The sequence below is a fragment of the Mastigoproctus giganteus genome, chromosome 7 (genome assembly GCF_048544385.1).
Source record: "Mastigoproctus giganteus isolate SK-2022 chromosome 7, ASM4854438v1, whole genome shotgun sequence".
In the NCBI taxonomy this organism is placed as follows: domain Eukaryota; kingdom Metazoa; phylum Arthropoda; class Arachnida; order Uropygi; family Thelyphonidae; genus Mastigoproctus; species Mastigoproctus giganteus.
In genome coordinates this window covers 108,837,599-108,854,629 of record NC_143581.1, presented here as the reverse complement: position 1 = coordinate 108,854,629, position 17,031 = coordinate 108,837,599, and the positions used below count along the sequence as shown (strand labels likewise).

The window sequence follows — 17,031 nt, the reverse complement described above, 5'->3', positions numbered from 1 at the left end:
ACAGACTTTCGGCTACAATTTTAGTCTTGTTACCTAATGATAGCTTTATTTTTATTTATTTTTTTTTCATAATTTTTTTTTTTTCATGTATTTCTGTTCACAAATTCCCATGCAAATATTAGAGTTGTTAAAGTTGATAAAGGCAATACAGATGCCGAAAGCTCCTGTGTGGTATATTTTATTTCATTATATTTTAATGATTTTAAATCAGTATATTTTAATAATTTTAGAGTAATATTTTATTATGTGTTCAATCGGACTATTTAGATTTTATTTGTATTATTTGATAATAAATAAATACATTTTGAAATCTGGTCAAGAGAATTCAAGAATAATTCATTTAATTACAGTTTTAATTGAAAATGGAAAGCAACGCGTCTGGATAGCACACGAGTATTCTGCACGTGTGTAAGTTGTTCAGAATAACATTCACTTCTTTCTATACCTTTGTCAATTCAATCGGTATCCCACTGCTTCTCTCAATGTCCTGTCTAATTGGTTACTTCAGAAACAACCCAACCACATAGGAATAAAAATTGCAGATATCCCAATTCCAAATGTTTATGCTCACAAAGACCTTGAGTTGTTTTTGATAAAAATCTCTCCTTTAATGTTCACTATTTATGTGTTGCTTAAAAAATTCAAAAAGCAAAATGGTTAATCAAACAAGAAACAGCAGCGATTCAAGACAGAAAAACAGTCATTAAGCATGTTCAAAGATACATCTTTCCCATTCTGTCCTATGCTTCTGAAATCTGGTCTGGTGCTCCTCAAGTAACTGTCAAGAAATTCCTTGCCCCCGAATACTGGGTTCTTAGGCGACTCAATAGTAAGCTTCGTTTTCCCCATACAATATCCAGGCAACATCTTTATGAAAACCTAGAAACAAAGCCTCTGCAACAGGTGATCAACGAGTCTGGAATCATACTTCTTGCAAAGTTAATCACTTCTGCATGCGATTCCCCAAACTTAGCCAATATAATAGCTGCCCCGAACAGAGAAACCAGCGATTCAAATCCAACCTCTCCCATCCCAAACAAATGGACAGAACATTCCCCAATGCATCCCTTCATCTCATAAATCATCACAACATTGATTGCAACAGGTTAATCAACTCTGAAGCCTGCCTATTTTATCGGCAGATCTCCGATAAAATGAAGAAAAATAATCCAACCCAGTAATTGCAACTGAAAGCCAAATGTCCTGTTCTGCAATTTTTTTTAATTCATAACTAAAATTCCTAGTCATTGTTAATGTCTATATGAAATCTGCTATGCACGTATACTCGATTATTTTATGTCATTTCCTTTGTATTATTACCTGCCTCTAGACATGTGCAGTTATGGGCTTTCTGTATTTGCATTAAATGAATATTTATTTATTTATTATTACATCTATACAAGTACAAGGTGAGTGCAGTAAAGCCATATGGTTTTTATCAATTTTCACAAATTTATTGACATTTGAGGTTTTAACTGTTATGCTATTTTTACTTAACCAAACTTTCCTCTTTCAGTAGTTTTCAATCTAATTTATATTTCTTTTCCACACGGCCATTATCACACTATTATTTTTTTTTTTACCTGATTTGTTCATTTCACTCCTTCACGCCTCCTTCACAATCTCAAAAGCTTGAATTCTACTAATATTATTTTCCTTAGTGCGTATGTCTGAGCCCCGTAGAGCATGACACTCCATACAAAACAATTAATTAAATACACTGCTCGAAAAATTAACAGAACAAAATGTTTTTCATGAATATTTTATTGGGGGAAATGTCGCCGAAGGCGAATATTTGATATAATTAGCATCCTGGCATGCAAATTCCGAGTATCCAATAGAAATCGTTGTAGCACCTTACAGAGTTGCACATTATTCATGCCTATAAAAATACTGGCTGTGACTAAATCACTTCATTCCCTAAGCTTCGTTTAGGACAGCCACATCTCCAATACTCAGGATGACAAGTCTTCGTCGTTTAAAACTATTTATTAGGATCACCTGGAAAGTTATTTCATCTATCCATGTGTATTGTGTCTGTAAATTTCGAGTGTTCTCTAGCCAATTTGCTTGCTGGACGAAAAACGCCAGGTTCCGGGGAGGAAAACCTTGCTATCTACGCCTGAGACAGACTAACTCAGCCACGGAGTAAAAAAATACCCATAAAAGTTCCCCGCGTCATCGACGAATTCGACCCCGGGCTTTTCCACACGGTGTGGGGAGACGGTGACGATACCGCTGTGCTACAGCCTACATGCGCAGACTCATCATCTGTTAGATGATTCTTTGAGATAACCTGCTTGGCCGATATGAAGCCGAACAGTTGCAAGCGTAGGTGGCACATTGTATTAACGTGTCGCGCAACGTCGTATCGGCAAAGTGGAAGCAGCTTCAGGAGACAGGAACCATTACAAGAAGACCTAGTCAACTTCGATCGAGGGCTACGTCAACCAGAAAATTAGTATTAGTATTAGAAAGAACAGACGGCTATCTGGCTCTGACAGCAAGACAGAACCCTATGATGTCCTGTCATTAACTGTCTCTTGAAGTTGCTGTGGCCACAATTCAGCCGGACTGCATTCAGAAGGCGCAATTCAAGTGGACTCAACGCAAGGAAGCCAGTGGTTTGTATCCCATTAACCCAAAACCACTGCAGAGCTCATCGAAAGTGGTGCCATGAACATGTAATGGAAGCCCTGACAAATGGGGTGCAGTTCTGTTCACTGATAATTCCCTTTTTAGCCTACCAACAGATTCTATACTTTCATCTGGAGACAACGATTAATACTGTACCATCACTCCAACATCAGAAAAAAGAACACAAGACGGAGGGTGTGTTTTCGTGTGGGGCAGAATAATGATCAACTGTGATTCATGATTCTGATAGGGATACAGTAACTGCGTAGAGGTACCGAGAACAGATCCTGGAGTCCCACGTGTGATTTTTAGGAGTGCAGTTAGCCCACAATTTCTTTTCATACACGAAAACGGCACTGCACATGGAGCTCAAGTGACGGAGGAATATCTTGAAACTGAAGATATGTAACAAATTCTGTGGCCAGCACGATCAGTAGACTTAAATCCCATTGAATATGTGTGTGGGACACCCTTGGGCGTCGCATTGCAAGCCGACAGCCAACTGTCGGTTATTTGGTGAGCTAAGTGCTGCGCTGGTGGAAGAATGGTATTTGTTGCCACAGAATCTTATGCACACCCTTTATCGAGCACGGTTCCCTACTTTTAGGCCTGTTTAGCCGTTGGAGTGGTCATACGCCGTATTGATGTCATATGACGATATTTTCAAGCATCTTGCATTGACTTCTGTCGATGCAAGATGCTCGAAGTATTGGTAATTCTTATACAACCGCTATAGATGTCCCATATGCCTGTTCAAAGTTTTTCGCTTTCTTCTCATTTCATCATTATTCTATGGTACACCATCATGTCAAATTTCGTCTCGCTTCATCGTAAGCTGCACGAGTTTCACCACGTTTTTTACTTGTTCTGATAATTTTGTTGAGTAGTGTACCTAACTCGATATACTTTATTCCTGAAAATATCTGCTTCCTCTTCTCAAATGACAGTTTAAAGTTTTATACTACAGCGCAGATGTTTATTCATCCAGGATTAATCAACATTGTTCAATATGAAGTGAAAACGATTCGTATTTAGCCGTCACTGCTGGTGAAAAATAGTTCAGTATCCTTTAACTTACATCCATTAATTGTGTCTCTTAACAAATCCCCCACTCCCTGCATGCCAACGCTAATTGGGGCACGTGATATAGTAATGCCTGGATTAGCATTATCTATAAATATTTAATGAACGAGTGCAGTATAGTGTTTGCAGAAATAAAATATTTAGCAGATTCGTGTTGGTAGGTAAAGCGATGGAGAATGAAATTAAATTTCGGAGCACGAGAATGCTTCTAATGGACATCAGAAGAGCAGAGTGGACTATTTTTTGTATATTTATCAATGATATTGATGAAGGTATATCAGGCTTAGTATCGAAGTTTGCAGATGATACAAAGGTTGGCAGGGTTGTTAATGACAGTAAATGCAGTGTGTTACTGCAACAGGATCTAGAAAATTTGAGCAGATGGGCTGAGAAGTGGCAACTGAAGTTTAACATTGAAAAATGCAAAGTACTGCATATGGGTAGAAGTAACCCCAGAGAAACGTACCAACTGTGTGGTACTACACTTAAGTAGGTAGAAAATGAAAAAGACCTGGGAGTAATTGTGCAGTCAGATATGAAGTTTTCTGAGAAATGCAGACAGGCTGCCAGGGCAGGTCATGGGGTGTTGTCAATGATATACAGGAATTTTTTTTAGCCGGGAAAAAGGAGGTGGTTGTCCCTTTGTATAAGGCAATGGTCAGGCCACGCCTTGAGTACTGAGTGCAAGTCTGGAGGCCTCTTTTAGGAAGGATGTAGATTTTCTTGAGCGTGTACAGAGAAGGGCAACAAGATTGGTTAGGGGAAATAAAGGATCCTCTTACCAGGAGAGGCTTAAGTTCTGCAAATTGCAGCAGCTGGAGACTAGGCACCTGCGAGGTGATCTGATTGAGGTGTATAAGGCCTTGAATGGGTTGAGCACGCTAAATTCTTCTACTTATTCAGATTACGAACCTAAGGGGGCATAAATTGAAATTGAGGAAGGACAGATGTAGAATAGAAGTGCGGAAATTTGCCTTTAGCCAGCGGGTGGTTAATTGCTGGAACAAACTTCCATCTGTCGTTGTGGAAGTTGATAGGTTAAATAAATTTAAGGAGGAACTGGACAAATATTTAGAGGGGATTGTCTTGTAATTTGTTTTTTTTTTTTTTGTTTTTTTGGCTGATGCTGCATAAGCTCATACGCTTGCTTTCTTGCATCACATGCCACTACTACTACTACTACTTTCACTCTGTTGCCGACTTAGGCTTAGAGTTAGGTCGTCTTGATTTTCCATCCCACAACAGGTAGATGGATCATAGAACACAGACCTCTGTAGAGACTATACTATCGGATATTGCACAATGGATTCACATGTGGCATAAGTCAAGGCATCCCCCTCTCTCTCTCTCTCTCTCTCTCTCTCTCTCTCTCTCTCTCTCTCTCTCTCTCTCTCTCTCTCTCTCTCCCGCAGACCCGCCTTTCCACGTTAAAGACTTCCAATGATGGTTTGTAGTGAGAACGCTGGTTTAGTCCAAATGGATCTTGTAGTCTTTGTTTTTGCGAGTGCTGTGCTGTGTTGTGCGAGTCTATTCCTCCCTGGAGGAAGACCAGTGACAATTCGGCCCTGGGGATGGAAGAGTACCAGTTTGATATTAGTATCAGTAATACGATGCAAGGAAGCCCAGGCTTTTTGCTGCCCAAGCCAAAAAAATAATAAATAATAATAATTAATTATTTAAAACTAAAAACAATAAATAAATAATAAATTTAAAAAAAACTACTTATTTCATTCTCTCCTCAGGTAGGTGTCTATCCAACTGACCTATGAATTTCCCCTAGCTGTCAGCCTTAACCACCCTTGAAGATAACTTATTCTTCCAACCAACAACTCGCTGACGACTAAAAGAAAACCTCTTCCCCCGTAATTTGAATTTTTGGTTTCTAGTTCCGACATCATTTATAATAGTGAAAATGTCACCCTCATTCGCTTTACTTTCACCCACAGAGTCTTACATACCTCAATTTTTAGTTTTCAAATTCTCTTTTCCTAGATAATGAAATGAAGATGGACGTCGAGTATTCGAGTATATGTATGTCGTACTGGTCTCATTGGTATCTCAGCTGATATATGAGCCACTTGGTTTCCTTAAAAATTGATAGTACAACAAAAAAAAGCAAGCTTTTCATAGGAAAAAGTTCGTTAAATTATATGCAGTTTGTATTATATTATATGACATTTAGTGAAATTCAGTTTTCTTATATGGCATTTAGTGAAAAGTTACATATTTCAAATGAAAATCTTGTTTTTTTTTTTTTTTTTGTTCACCTTCAGGTATTTAAGAAATGTGAAATTTAAGAAATATGGAAGACAGAGCGTGGAATTTAATCCTGATGGGTCTTTGAAATCAGTTGAACTCCAAATCAGAAATCTTAATAAAAAAAGACAGTGGGAAAAGGTGAGTTGAATTACTCTTTTTCTCAAACTTTTGTGTCAATGACGGTATATAAATTGAATGCTATAATGGAGTAAATGAACTTATAAAGGATGCAAGCGGTGTGCAGGAAGGCAATTCAACTGATTTTTGGTCAGTAATGTCATTGGAATGTAGTTAGAGCAGCAAATACTTTTGTTCATTCTCTAAAACAAATTTTTCCATAATATAATCCGTTGCAAATAACTCGTAATTCTGTAGATGCACATAATATTGTAAAAAAGTTTCGTATTGTGTGCTATAGAAATGGAAGAATAAGAAAATTATGAAAATGTCGTAAACATCAGGTAAAGGTCTATTTGAAACAATAAATAACACATCAATATCAATTGTTTTATTCATTTAGATACAGTTGCCATTTCTATTCCAGAAAAGCAGTATTATTCTAATTAAAAATTTCCAGAATTTCCGATATCATCAGACACAGTTGTCGACCTTATTTTTCTCTCCTTGTCAAGGCACAGTTGATAACATTCATGATATCAATTACCAGTCAATTAATATCCATTAATGATTGGTTGGATATTATGGAATATTTAATAACCTACACTCTAGATTAAAATTTATCTTGGAAGAGGAATCCAATAATGCTATCAATTTCCTTAGATTTATGAAACGAAAGTTCGCTTAGAAATTAATCTTTTCCTTAAGAGAACAAGCTAGGATACAGTTAATTTACTGTTAATCAATCAAACTACAGAAAAAAAACAAAACAAAAACACTTTATTTTCATTCTTATATTGAACAGTAGTTTTCAACTCTCGAATACTCAAAAATTCGGAATAAAAGATAATGGCATAACCCAACAGAAAATTTGAGATGGTATTCAAGTCTCATTCATTCTGTATGCTGGCTGGCTTTCTTCAAAAACATAAGCTTGTTTACAGCATTTCTTACACCACTGGTGATTCTTCTAATCAAAGTTCATCCAGGTGTACCTTGAAGCAGAGACTTGATAAACCTGTTTCTTCCATTTCGGAATTCTCCGAAGCTCCAGTCCAGGAACTTCGGAGCTTTCGCATTGCTCCATTATTTGTAATAATTTATTCGAATTTGAAAATGTGAAAACAATAATACACAAAGCATAAAATTACAAAATTATTAATATTCGAGACGTTAGAAATGAAGTTACACCAGAACTCCATAAATGTAAGGTATCCGTATTTACTTAATAGTCACATTGGTCGAATGCGCTAAAAACCTTCCTGATGCCACAAAGGTTATTTAAAGTCCTGATTTCCTGGTATTAAAACATTAACTTGTCTTTGAGCAACTCGTTAGTCGAAAAGCCCTGTACAGTTATAAAGGTTCAGCTATTTTAATAACTGTAATAGTGACCGTTTGAAATTTGTAGTGTATTTTCATATTCTCACATTTGCGGCGGATTTCGTTATTTTGAATGGGAGTGTGTGTGGGGTGTACTTTTCTGAGCGCGAAAAGTCATTACTGCAAGCAATTTTATTGCGTGGATTACCTGATCAGTACTTGGAAAATAATTTCAAGTTATTTGACGTTATCAACTTCAAGGTACATTTGAACTCCATAGTCATTTTATTAGTTAGTGACGTTTTAGATAACACCTATATTGTCAGCATTGGACAATTAAAGAGTGAAAACATACTATGGACAATGAATCCAAATTTAAAAATTTTGATCCAAGCGTAGAGAGGATCAACTAAATTAAAAATGGTGCCACATTGTTTATTTCCTAGTCAAGCACGGTAGTGGTTCCATCATGATCTGGGGTTGCTTCTGTTTTTCTGAAGCGGTTGAAGAATTGAAGGAATTTTAAGAAAATAAAGTTATAAAAACATTCTTGAACATAATGCAATATCCTCTAAAGTTCGACTTTGTGGAAGAAATTTTATATTACAACAAGACAATGACTCGAAGCTGAGCTCTAAGCTGTGCAGGCAATTTCTAGCAACCAAACAACAGGAGGGGTTAGTGCAATTATGGTGTGGCCACCCAGTCGCCTGACTTAACCCTAGATCTTTTATGGAATCATTTAGAACGTCTAGTCCGTGAAGTTTGTAAATCTTCACGAAATTAATGGGGAACTATGCAGATCGCTTGGAATAATGTTAGTCAAGGCACTATTAGAAAATTAATTGCCAGAATGCCACGTTTATTTAAACCAGTGATAAAATCTTGCGGAGGATATTTTGGTGAAACATCAGTATAGCCTTTAACATTAATCATTTCAATATTTTTTGTTGTACATTTTTAGATGTTTAATAGAAAATCTTAAAATACTTTCTAGTGTATTGTTTTTTATATTAAATCTTACATTGTTATAGCTAATTTAAAAAAAAAATAAAATAACAACGAAAACTGTTGTCATACGCTGTGATACCAAACTTTTAGACGGGAGTGTATATAGGCTAGTATATAGTGCAAACCATTTATTTATCTCATTTTGGTGGTAAGGGTGACATCAGGGAAAAAAGAATAACTGCTAGGTCCTTTGCAACTGTTATCCCAGCAAGCTGCAAATGATTAAGCACTCGTTCCAGGACCTGAATTTTACATCATTGATGTCAGAATTTAAGCCAACTGTAATGCCAAGGAAATTAGTGGGAATTTTACGTTTTAGTCTCTAGACTAAAACTTTGCGAACTAGATGAAGGCCCAAAGGCATGTGCCCAGTCAGAATCTGAAACGCAGCAGTATAAACTGTTCTGAAAGTCTTAGCAGTTGCGAGTAACATCGTTCTCTGAAGAGTTGATAAATTTGTTTACTGTATGGAACCACGCATCAGCACGGTAACGTGACCATAGCAACAAATAGGACAGTGTGTAATAAAGTTGGAGTGTTTTGTAATTAAACACCCAGTCCTGATTGGAGATCTAATTAGGGAGCCAGTATTTTTTTTTTTTTTTTATCATGACTGTTAGATTATTCGCATGTGAAATAAAATTGAGTCTGTCATATACTGTAATGCCCAAATACCTTATCTTAGAACCAAAGGCCCTCGTGATTAGCACAGTTTGTAGGATCCCCACACCGTGTGGAAAAGACCAGAGTTCGAGTCCTGTCGATGGCATGAGGAATTATTTTTTCACAATGTGGTTGGGTTAGTCGGCCTCAAGCGAGGGTAGCTTGTTTTTTTTCTCCTGGAAACTCGGGTTTTTCCTTCAACAAACAGAAAATCGAATAAAGAACACACGCAATTTACAGACAATATATACGAAAGAATATGGCCTTAGAGTATGACCTAAGAGAAGCCGCGACCACCAACTTTTCAGCGTAGGCAATATTTTGTGTTTCCTCGAAATATCTGATGATCTAGCTGTCCAGAACAATCTTCCAAATGAGGGGACCCAGGATGGATCCTTGGGGATCCATCCTGGACTAAACTGTTTTGTCTTAAAACCTGTCACCCTCATGTGACAGGTTTTAAGACAAAACAGTGCTTCGATAAAACTTGGACTTTGCGGTTGCTGAAATTCCTTATTATGAGACTGTTTTAACATAAGATAGCTTATCATACCTTTTTGGAAGAAATTTCTTTGCCTGACGCTCACATCAAATTGATCCGGTTAATATATAATATAAAAATTTAAGTTTGTGACGCGATAATATCTATATTAAAAGATTGTTAATGTATACGGTTTTTTATAAAACTAATCTTGTAGTCAATTCCCAATGTCTACTTACTGCTACCAAGGAAGAACAAAGCGTAGTCGATGTATATCAATCTACCCCAAACTAAAGCCATCCGCAATAACAGACCAGAAACAGAAGACAATTGTCAAACTATATTAAAAATTAAAACTATTTTAGACTAGACTTCTTTATACATGACTAGGTTATTTCGATTATGAACCGTGCTCACAAGAAGTAAAGTGACAAATTTAACAATATCCACTCTCTTATAATTTAAAATTAGTGTACCGCGACAAGATTATTTGTTAACCAATGTGAATCACGCTATTCACACATGCGCGTAAAGGTTCACGAGTCCGAAATCCGCTCCCTCCATGAAGGTACAGTTAGAGTGGGCTCAGGACACCAGCCCTGAGGAGCAATAGACTGAATAAATGTTGCCTGGTCTGAATCCTGATTCCTGCTGTGTCACACCGATGGGACACACCAGAGTCTTGCAAAAGGTTCCAGGTGCCTACAATGCAGGCTTGTGGTGATGTTGGTGGCGGTATAATGGTGTGGAGGTGTTTTCATGCAGACTGAGCCCCTTGATACTAGTAGAAAGCCTGAACGTACTGCTGTTCGGGCTTTCCAGAGCTGAGACGTATTCGAACCTAAATCATTCGAATTTCAGTAATAGATCTAGCAGCGAAACCCTTATTACAAGAATGAAGTCCTTTGATCCCTTGTTGTTGTTATTTGGTTTTTAGGAGCATCAGCAACTAAGGCCATATTGCTCTGGGATATGCGGTGGTCATTCCCTGACCTTTCCGCATCCTCCGTATTTGGTGGTGCCGGGCTCGAACCCCGGTCTAATCAAGAAGCGTATGCTACACACTGCTGCTCCTTCCCACCTGGCTACGGAGGTGCCTGTTGATCCCTTGTAATGAACTGCAAGCAGAAATAGTTTCAATTAAACAATACAAATAAATCCTTGTAAATATTTTATCTAGTTGAACCCACGTGCACTGCACTCAAGATCTGTTTCACATTTAAATTGAAACTCACTCATTGTAAATTTTAAGGCATATTGAGTAATATAAAGAAGACGCATGTAAATATTTTAGGAGAGATGGAGCTCACATGTACTACAATGTAACTCACACCTTTGGACAAACATAGGAGGGCGTTTGTAGTTAACATCCTCCTACGCTTGTCCGGGGTCGAATCCTAACGGATTAATAAAATAATAATAATATATTTATATTAAATTATTCTAATAATATCTTAATGATTTGATTTACCACATTATCACTTTACGTCAAAAGTGGTTACAGTCGTTGCTTATTCGCAGTATATGAGAGGTATGATCAGTTTGAATCCCGTGGAGACCTAAAGGAATTTTATGGGTATTTTTTCTCACATTGTACTTCTGTTCATAACTTTCCATTCTACTAGTGAGATACGGTGTGAAGCTTGCCCTACCATTCCGACTGAACCCAAGAAAACATGAAGTGCATCGCAATTTCTAACAACAAAAACCTCATTTTGGTAAGTTCATTGTCTTGCTATTCAAACATCAATGGCATGCGAGCTGTTTATCACCTTAATCCCTTTTCGGAATTCAACGTTTTTTTAAATATTTTCAAACCAAACGAAATGGGTAATTTTAGCATTGTCCTTTAGGTTTGTTTTTGTTTTAAAGATAGGGAGATGGACAGATGAAGGACTGGATATTGATGATATTGTGTGGCCTGGAGATTCTCCCGTTCCGCCTTTAGGAGTTCCAGAGAAGTTCAACTTAAGAGTGACTTTCTTCGAAGAACCACCTTATGTAAATATGGGGAATCCAGATAATGAGACTGGTGAATGTAAAACGAGCAGATCAGTTCTCTGCAGATATGCTCCAGAAAATGAATTTGCAGGGTAAGCTCCTTTTACGCCGCATTAATTTTAATTCATAGTTAAAACTTGGACATATAGTGAGCTACCTAAGTATAAGTGAAAAGTATGAGTCAATGGCATACCTTTCACTTAAATTCAAGAATACAAACAGTGCATTAAAACTACAATTTAAATTCGTTGATGCCGTTGTTTCATTCTACTGCAAACATAAAGCTAAATTAAGATTTCAGGATAAGAAGTTAATTAAAAACACTATGATGGCATGAGAAACAAAACCTCTTGCATGTCAAAGAACTGCTAACAACCACGAGATTCGCCTCTCAAATCATCTATCCAACACTGACTGACCTCATCGGCATCTCTGAAATCAGAGTAGCAGCCTTACCGTATCAAAGCACTATGTATGAATAATTTTTGACTACGCCGACCAGGCTTCAGCATATATTTATTCTACATATATACAATTAAAATGGCAGTGATTAAAGACATACAATTAAATGTTGATATATACTAGTTTAAAATCGCTAGAAATAAAATCTAAAAACACAGGAGTTCTCGGCATTTATATAGTGCCTATATCAAATACGAAAGTTACATATATAGCAGTGAGTACAAATTGATCGATGATGTTGAGATATATATATATATATATATATATATATATTTATTTATTATTATTATTTATTAACTTATTGTAAGGGGAAAGAAGAGAATATAAATTAAAATATATACACAATCTAGGTGACTTCTTCTGTGGCCAACCACCCAGACTGAGGGCAAAAAACGACAAGAAGTTCTGCTTCTGTAATGATCAATATCTGTTAATTTATATAAAATAATAATCTATATAATATCGGTGTAGATACATCATTGTTTACCCATAAATTTGAACTAGGTATATAGTGTAAAGACCAATGTTTTAATTGTATTTCATATTGTGGGTGCCTTCACGAGATAGCTGGTACACTAAATACGTCGTTCAAATTTATGGGTAAACTGTGGTGTATCTACACCGATATTGTATAGCTAATTACCTAAACCCATAAGAAATTATGCCTTGTGCATTTCATCTTCTAATAAAATAATAATAGTAATAAATTTAGAGATTAAGTAATTTGAATCTAAACCATAAAATGTAATTAAAAATTTAGAATCAAAAGAAAGACAATATAAGTATTAATGCAAGCACATATTAAACATCGTTCACCCGAAAGAGAACGTAATTTAATAATTAAAATAAGAATAAATGTGAAGCATAAGGCATATCTACCGTAATCCAAAAACGCGACGTAGTAACAACAACAGTCGTCATGAAAGAAATGTAAATCCCTCTAGTGAGAGTTAATGTGCATGTGGTGACTCCTATGTGATGGAAGCGGCAAAACGCCTGTAAATAGCCAATTAGTTAAAATTAAGTTAAAGCAAAGAAAAACATACGGATAGTAAGAGGAATAAAAACTAATATAGTAGGAATAATAGTACCTGAACTCCATGAAAGCGAAATTATAGTAGTACAAATAAGAATAAGTTTCTCCTACATCTTCGGAATACACTAATTTCGGATAAATAAGCCCAGTGTGTGGGAGAGCTTAAAGACGATGCAAAAAATAAGTCGTAGCTCGGGCAAGACCGGGATCGCAAATCCCTTCCTATAGTAGGACCCTGAGCTGAATTTTCATGTCACCTTAGCGTGAACTATACAGTGTTATTATAAAATAAAATAAAATAAAACAAAATAAATGATATACTATAATTTTCAGCCCGGTGGGTACAAGTTTTCTAAGCCGTAAGTCACGAAGAAAGCAAAGCGTATCCTATGTACATAACAAAATAAATGATATACTATAATTTTCAGCCCGGTGGGTACAAGTTTTCTAAGCCGTAAGTCACGAAGAAAGCAAGACCGGGATCGCAAATCCCTTCCTATAGTAGGACCCTGAGCTGAATTTTCATGTCACCTTAGCGTGAACTATACAGTGTTATTATAAAATAAAATAAAATAAAACAAAATAAATGATATACTATAATTTTCAGCCCGGTGGGTACAAGTTTTCTAAGCCGTAAGTCACGAAGAAAGCAAAGCGTATCCTATGTACATAACAAAATAAATGATATACTATAATTTTCAGCCCGGTGGGTACAAGTTTTCTAAGCCGTAAGTCACGAAGAAAGCAAGACCGGGATCGCAAATCCCTTCCTATAGTAGGACCCTGAGCTGAATTTTCATGTCACCTTAGCGTGAACTATACAGTGTTATTATAAAATAAAATAAAATAAAACAAAATAAATGATATACTATAATTTTCAGCCCGGTGGGTACAAGTTTTCTAAGCCGTAAGTCACGAAGAAAGCAAAGCGTATCCTATGTACATAACACACATGGCTCTAAATCGGTAAACTATGGTAATTATATTGAAGCAATGGGTTCTGGAAATATTTTTTTATTTATTATATTATATAATAAGGCAATTATATTTATTGCCTTTCAGAAGTGGAATTTCGGGTAAGCGATAGGGAAATTATTATTTATTAACTTATTGTACAATGCTATTATGTTTGCTGCACAGGTTTTATTTTTATTGCAAATGGAATCAATCCTGAGGCATTGGGATAAAATGATATTTTCATGCACTGATTCGATATATTAGATCTCCAGTTTGTAAGGCAGACTGCATTGAAATTAAATGCTCCTCTTTTATACAGTTAAGGAAATATACAGTTTTTATTTTTTTTAAATATACAGTGTTAAAATTAACGTATCCCTATGTAGAGTGCTCTGGAGCGAGTTCTCAAGCTCACACTGAAGAGAACTTTGGACAACAGGTACTTACGTTATTTATGATTATGCAAATAACGTAAGTTATTTTCATAATCGTAAGTTATTGCCACTACTCAGCTCTACTGTACTGTATAAAAGCAAAGCAGTATTTTCAAAATCATACAGTAGATGTTTGCCTGCACTACAGCAGCAATACCAACAACATTGGAGGAAAAGGCGCTATTAGTGAAGCTGTACTATCAGAACAGCAACGATGCAGCTGCGGCTATCAGCGAATTCCGGCGTCAGAAGGCGTGGACCTATGACTGTTTGTCCTGTCCGCAACATGATTGCGAAATTTGAAGCGACAGGACATCTTCGTGATCAACCAGGTAGAAGTCGAAAACGAGTGGACTACTCTCGTGTTGAAGATGTGGCTATGGCTATCGTGGATTTATCAAGTCAATCTCCATGTGGTAGTGCGCGTGTGTGAGCTGTTTCAAGTGAAGTGAAATGGGCATGCCGTATTCCACTGTAAGGCTAGTAATTCGTCAGGTGTTGCGGTACTATCCTTACATGATGCACGCACTACAGAAGCTAAAGCATGGTGATACAAATATTCGTTTCACATACGTACTTCAGTTTCAAGCGCGAATGGCAGTGGATATCACTTGGCTATGGAACATCCTTTGGAGTGATGAAGCTCACTTCTGCTTAAATGGACAAGTGAATACGCATAACTGTCGCATTTGGGCAACAGAAAGCTCTCGAGTTGTCCAAGAGGTCCCGTTGCATTCTCCAAAAGTGACAGTGTGGTATGGATTTACGGCCACATTCATGATTGGCCCATATTTTTTTTGAACAGGTAACGCCGACTGGTCCCCGCACCTGTTTCGTCACTGGACAGCGATATTATGAAATGTTGGCAAATTTCGCAATACCAGAGCTGCAGCAACGTGGTTGCTGCAGTTCTGGTATTGCAAGATGATGGACCACCCCACAGCTACCGTTATGTCCGAAGATTGCTAAGGCAGCACTTCACAGACGAACAGGTCATCAGCCGTTGTTTCCAGAAATCTTGGCCACCCCCGATCATCGGACCTCAACCCATGCTACTTCTGGTTGTGGGGTTTTTTGAAGAAGCAAGTGTATCGGGAAGGATGTCAAACTCTGGCAGATCTGAAGGACAGCAGCATTAGATGTCATGTGTTCCAGTTGACATGTTACGTTCTGCTGTAGAACATGCTGTTCTTCGAATGGAAACTGTTGTTGACCAAAATGGGGGACACATCGAACAATTGTAGCGCTGTTCAAGTAATTTGTATTGCCACAGCGCCATATAGTGACAAATTTTGTAACTTTTTTTTTGCCAATAACTGGTGGGCGCATTGTTTATTGTACCTGTTGTCCAAATTTCTCTTCAGTACGAGCCTTAGAACTCGCCCCAGAGCCCTCTATATAGGGATAGATTTTAACAACCTTGTATACGTCAGGAAATGAGAAGGGGAAAAGAGGGAAAAATCCGAAGGGATTGGGAGTGTTAGATAGAATAAAAGTAAAGAAAGGGAGGAAGGGAAGAAAGAGAGGTGGTTCCCGAATTTACTGATATTAAGGTAACCTCGAATCATTAATGGAAAGGAAGGGAAGGACGAGGAAGAGAAGTTCATGGGCTTCGACCTCCAAACTCAAGAATCACCAAAGATGGTATGCATATGCATACCATCACATATAATCAGAGTTTGTCTAGTGCGGAATTTGTGGGCGGATTCCAACCAGCGACGGACGTTGAAATAATGTGACTTATCAATAATCTCAATATCATTTAACAGGAGGTATGGCTCTCCTGCTTAATAATGCACTGCTATCGCTGATTGGGCAAAACCAGAATTCCCAACCAGAATTCTCAATATGGTCTTTTAAGCGGTCCTCCAGACGATTTATATGCATTGTCAGTCGGAAACAGGAAGATTCATGGAAATAAAGAGCTGACGACCTTTCCAGAAATGTGACTTTCCAGGACTCTTTAAACTACTGGGAGTTGTTTTTACTTGAAATACACGAATACTGAGTTTTCGCCGCTGTCAACTCCCTTGGATCGAACTCAAACAGAATAACTGGTGCGGCTCGCATTCCTTTCTACCCGATATATCCTGAAGAATTGCTAGAATTTGCTCGATAATATTAACACTGTGAAATTTCTGGCAGAAAACTACAATTGTGCACCCTCTCATCAAGAACCATATACTATAATGCATAAAAAGGGGGGGGGGGGTTATTTATGGCATTGTATGTAGAGAGTATAATGCGAGCTCTATCGACGAAGGCATGCGTCGTCCGCAGGACCCCTTAAAAAAACTACTTGTGTATTGGTTCCATTGAGTATTCTAATTTGACCCAATAAATCTTGCATGCTCTGCAGAACCTCCTGCCAAGTGATGTTCAAATTGTTGACATTGCAAGCATTAATATTCGTCACTAGTTGGAATCCACTCGTAAACGATGGTGTGCGCATGCATCTCATATGTGAATCACTGGTTGGGCAAATTGCCCAACTCCTGCAGCACCTCTTCATTGTCTTCTTTTCTCTGATCCTCCCTTCCTCATCTTCCACTTTTTGGTAGTACCCG

The 17,031-nt window shown here is 37.3% G+C and overlaps 1 protein-coding gene across 3 annotated transcripts in view; it reads left to right on the top strand.

The window, feature by feature from the left end:
- LOC150083141 (glutamate receptor ionotropic, NMDA 2B-like) overlaps positions 1 to 17,031 on the top strand; it is a 223,924-nt gene that overhangs the window by 122,784 nt on the left and 84,109 nt on the right. For all 3 annotated transcript variants that reach the window (XM_090377835.1, XM_090377834.1, XM_090377836.1), the window contains 2 exons: positions 5,994 to 6,117; positions 11,447 to 11,667. In XM_090377835.1, the coding sequence (XP_090233961.1) occupies positions 5,994 to 6,117; positions 11,447 to 11,667 (345 nt within the window). The remainder of the gene's footprint in view (positions 1 to 5,993; positions 6,118 to 11,446; positions 11,668 to 17,031) is intronic.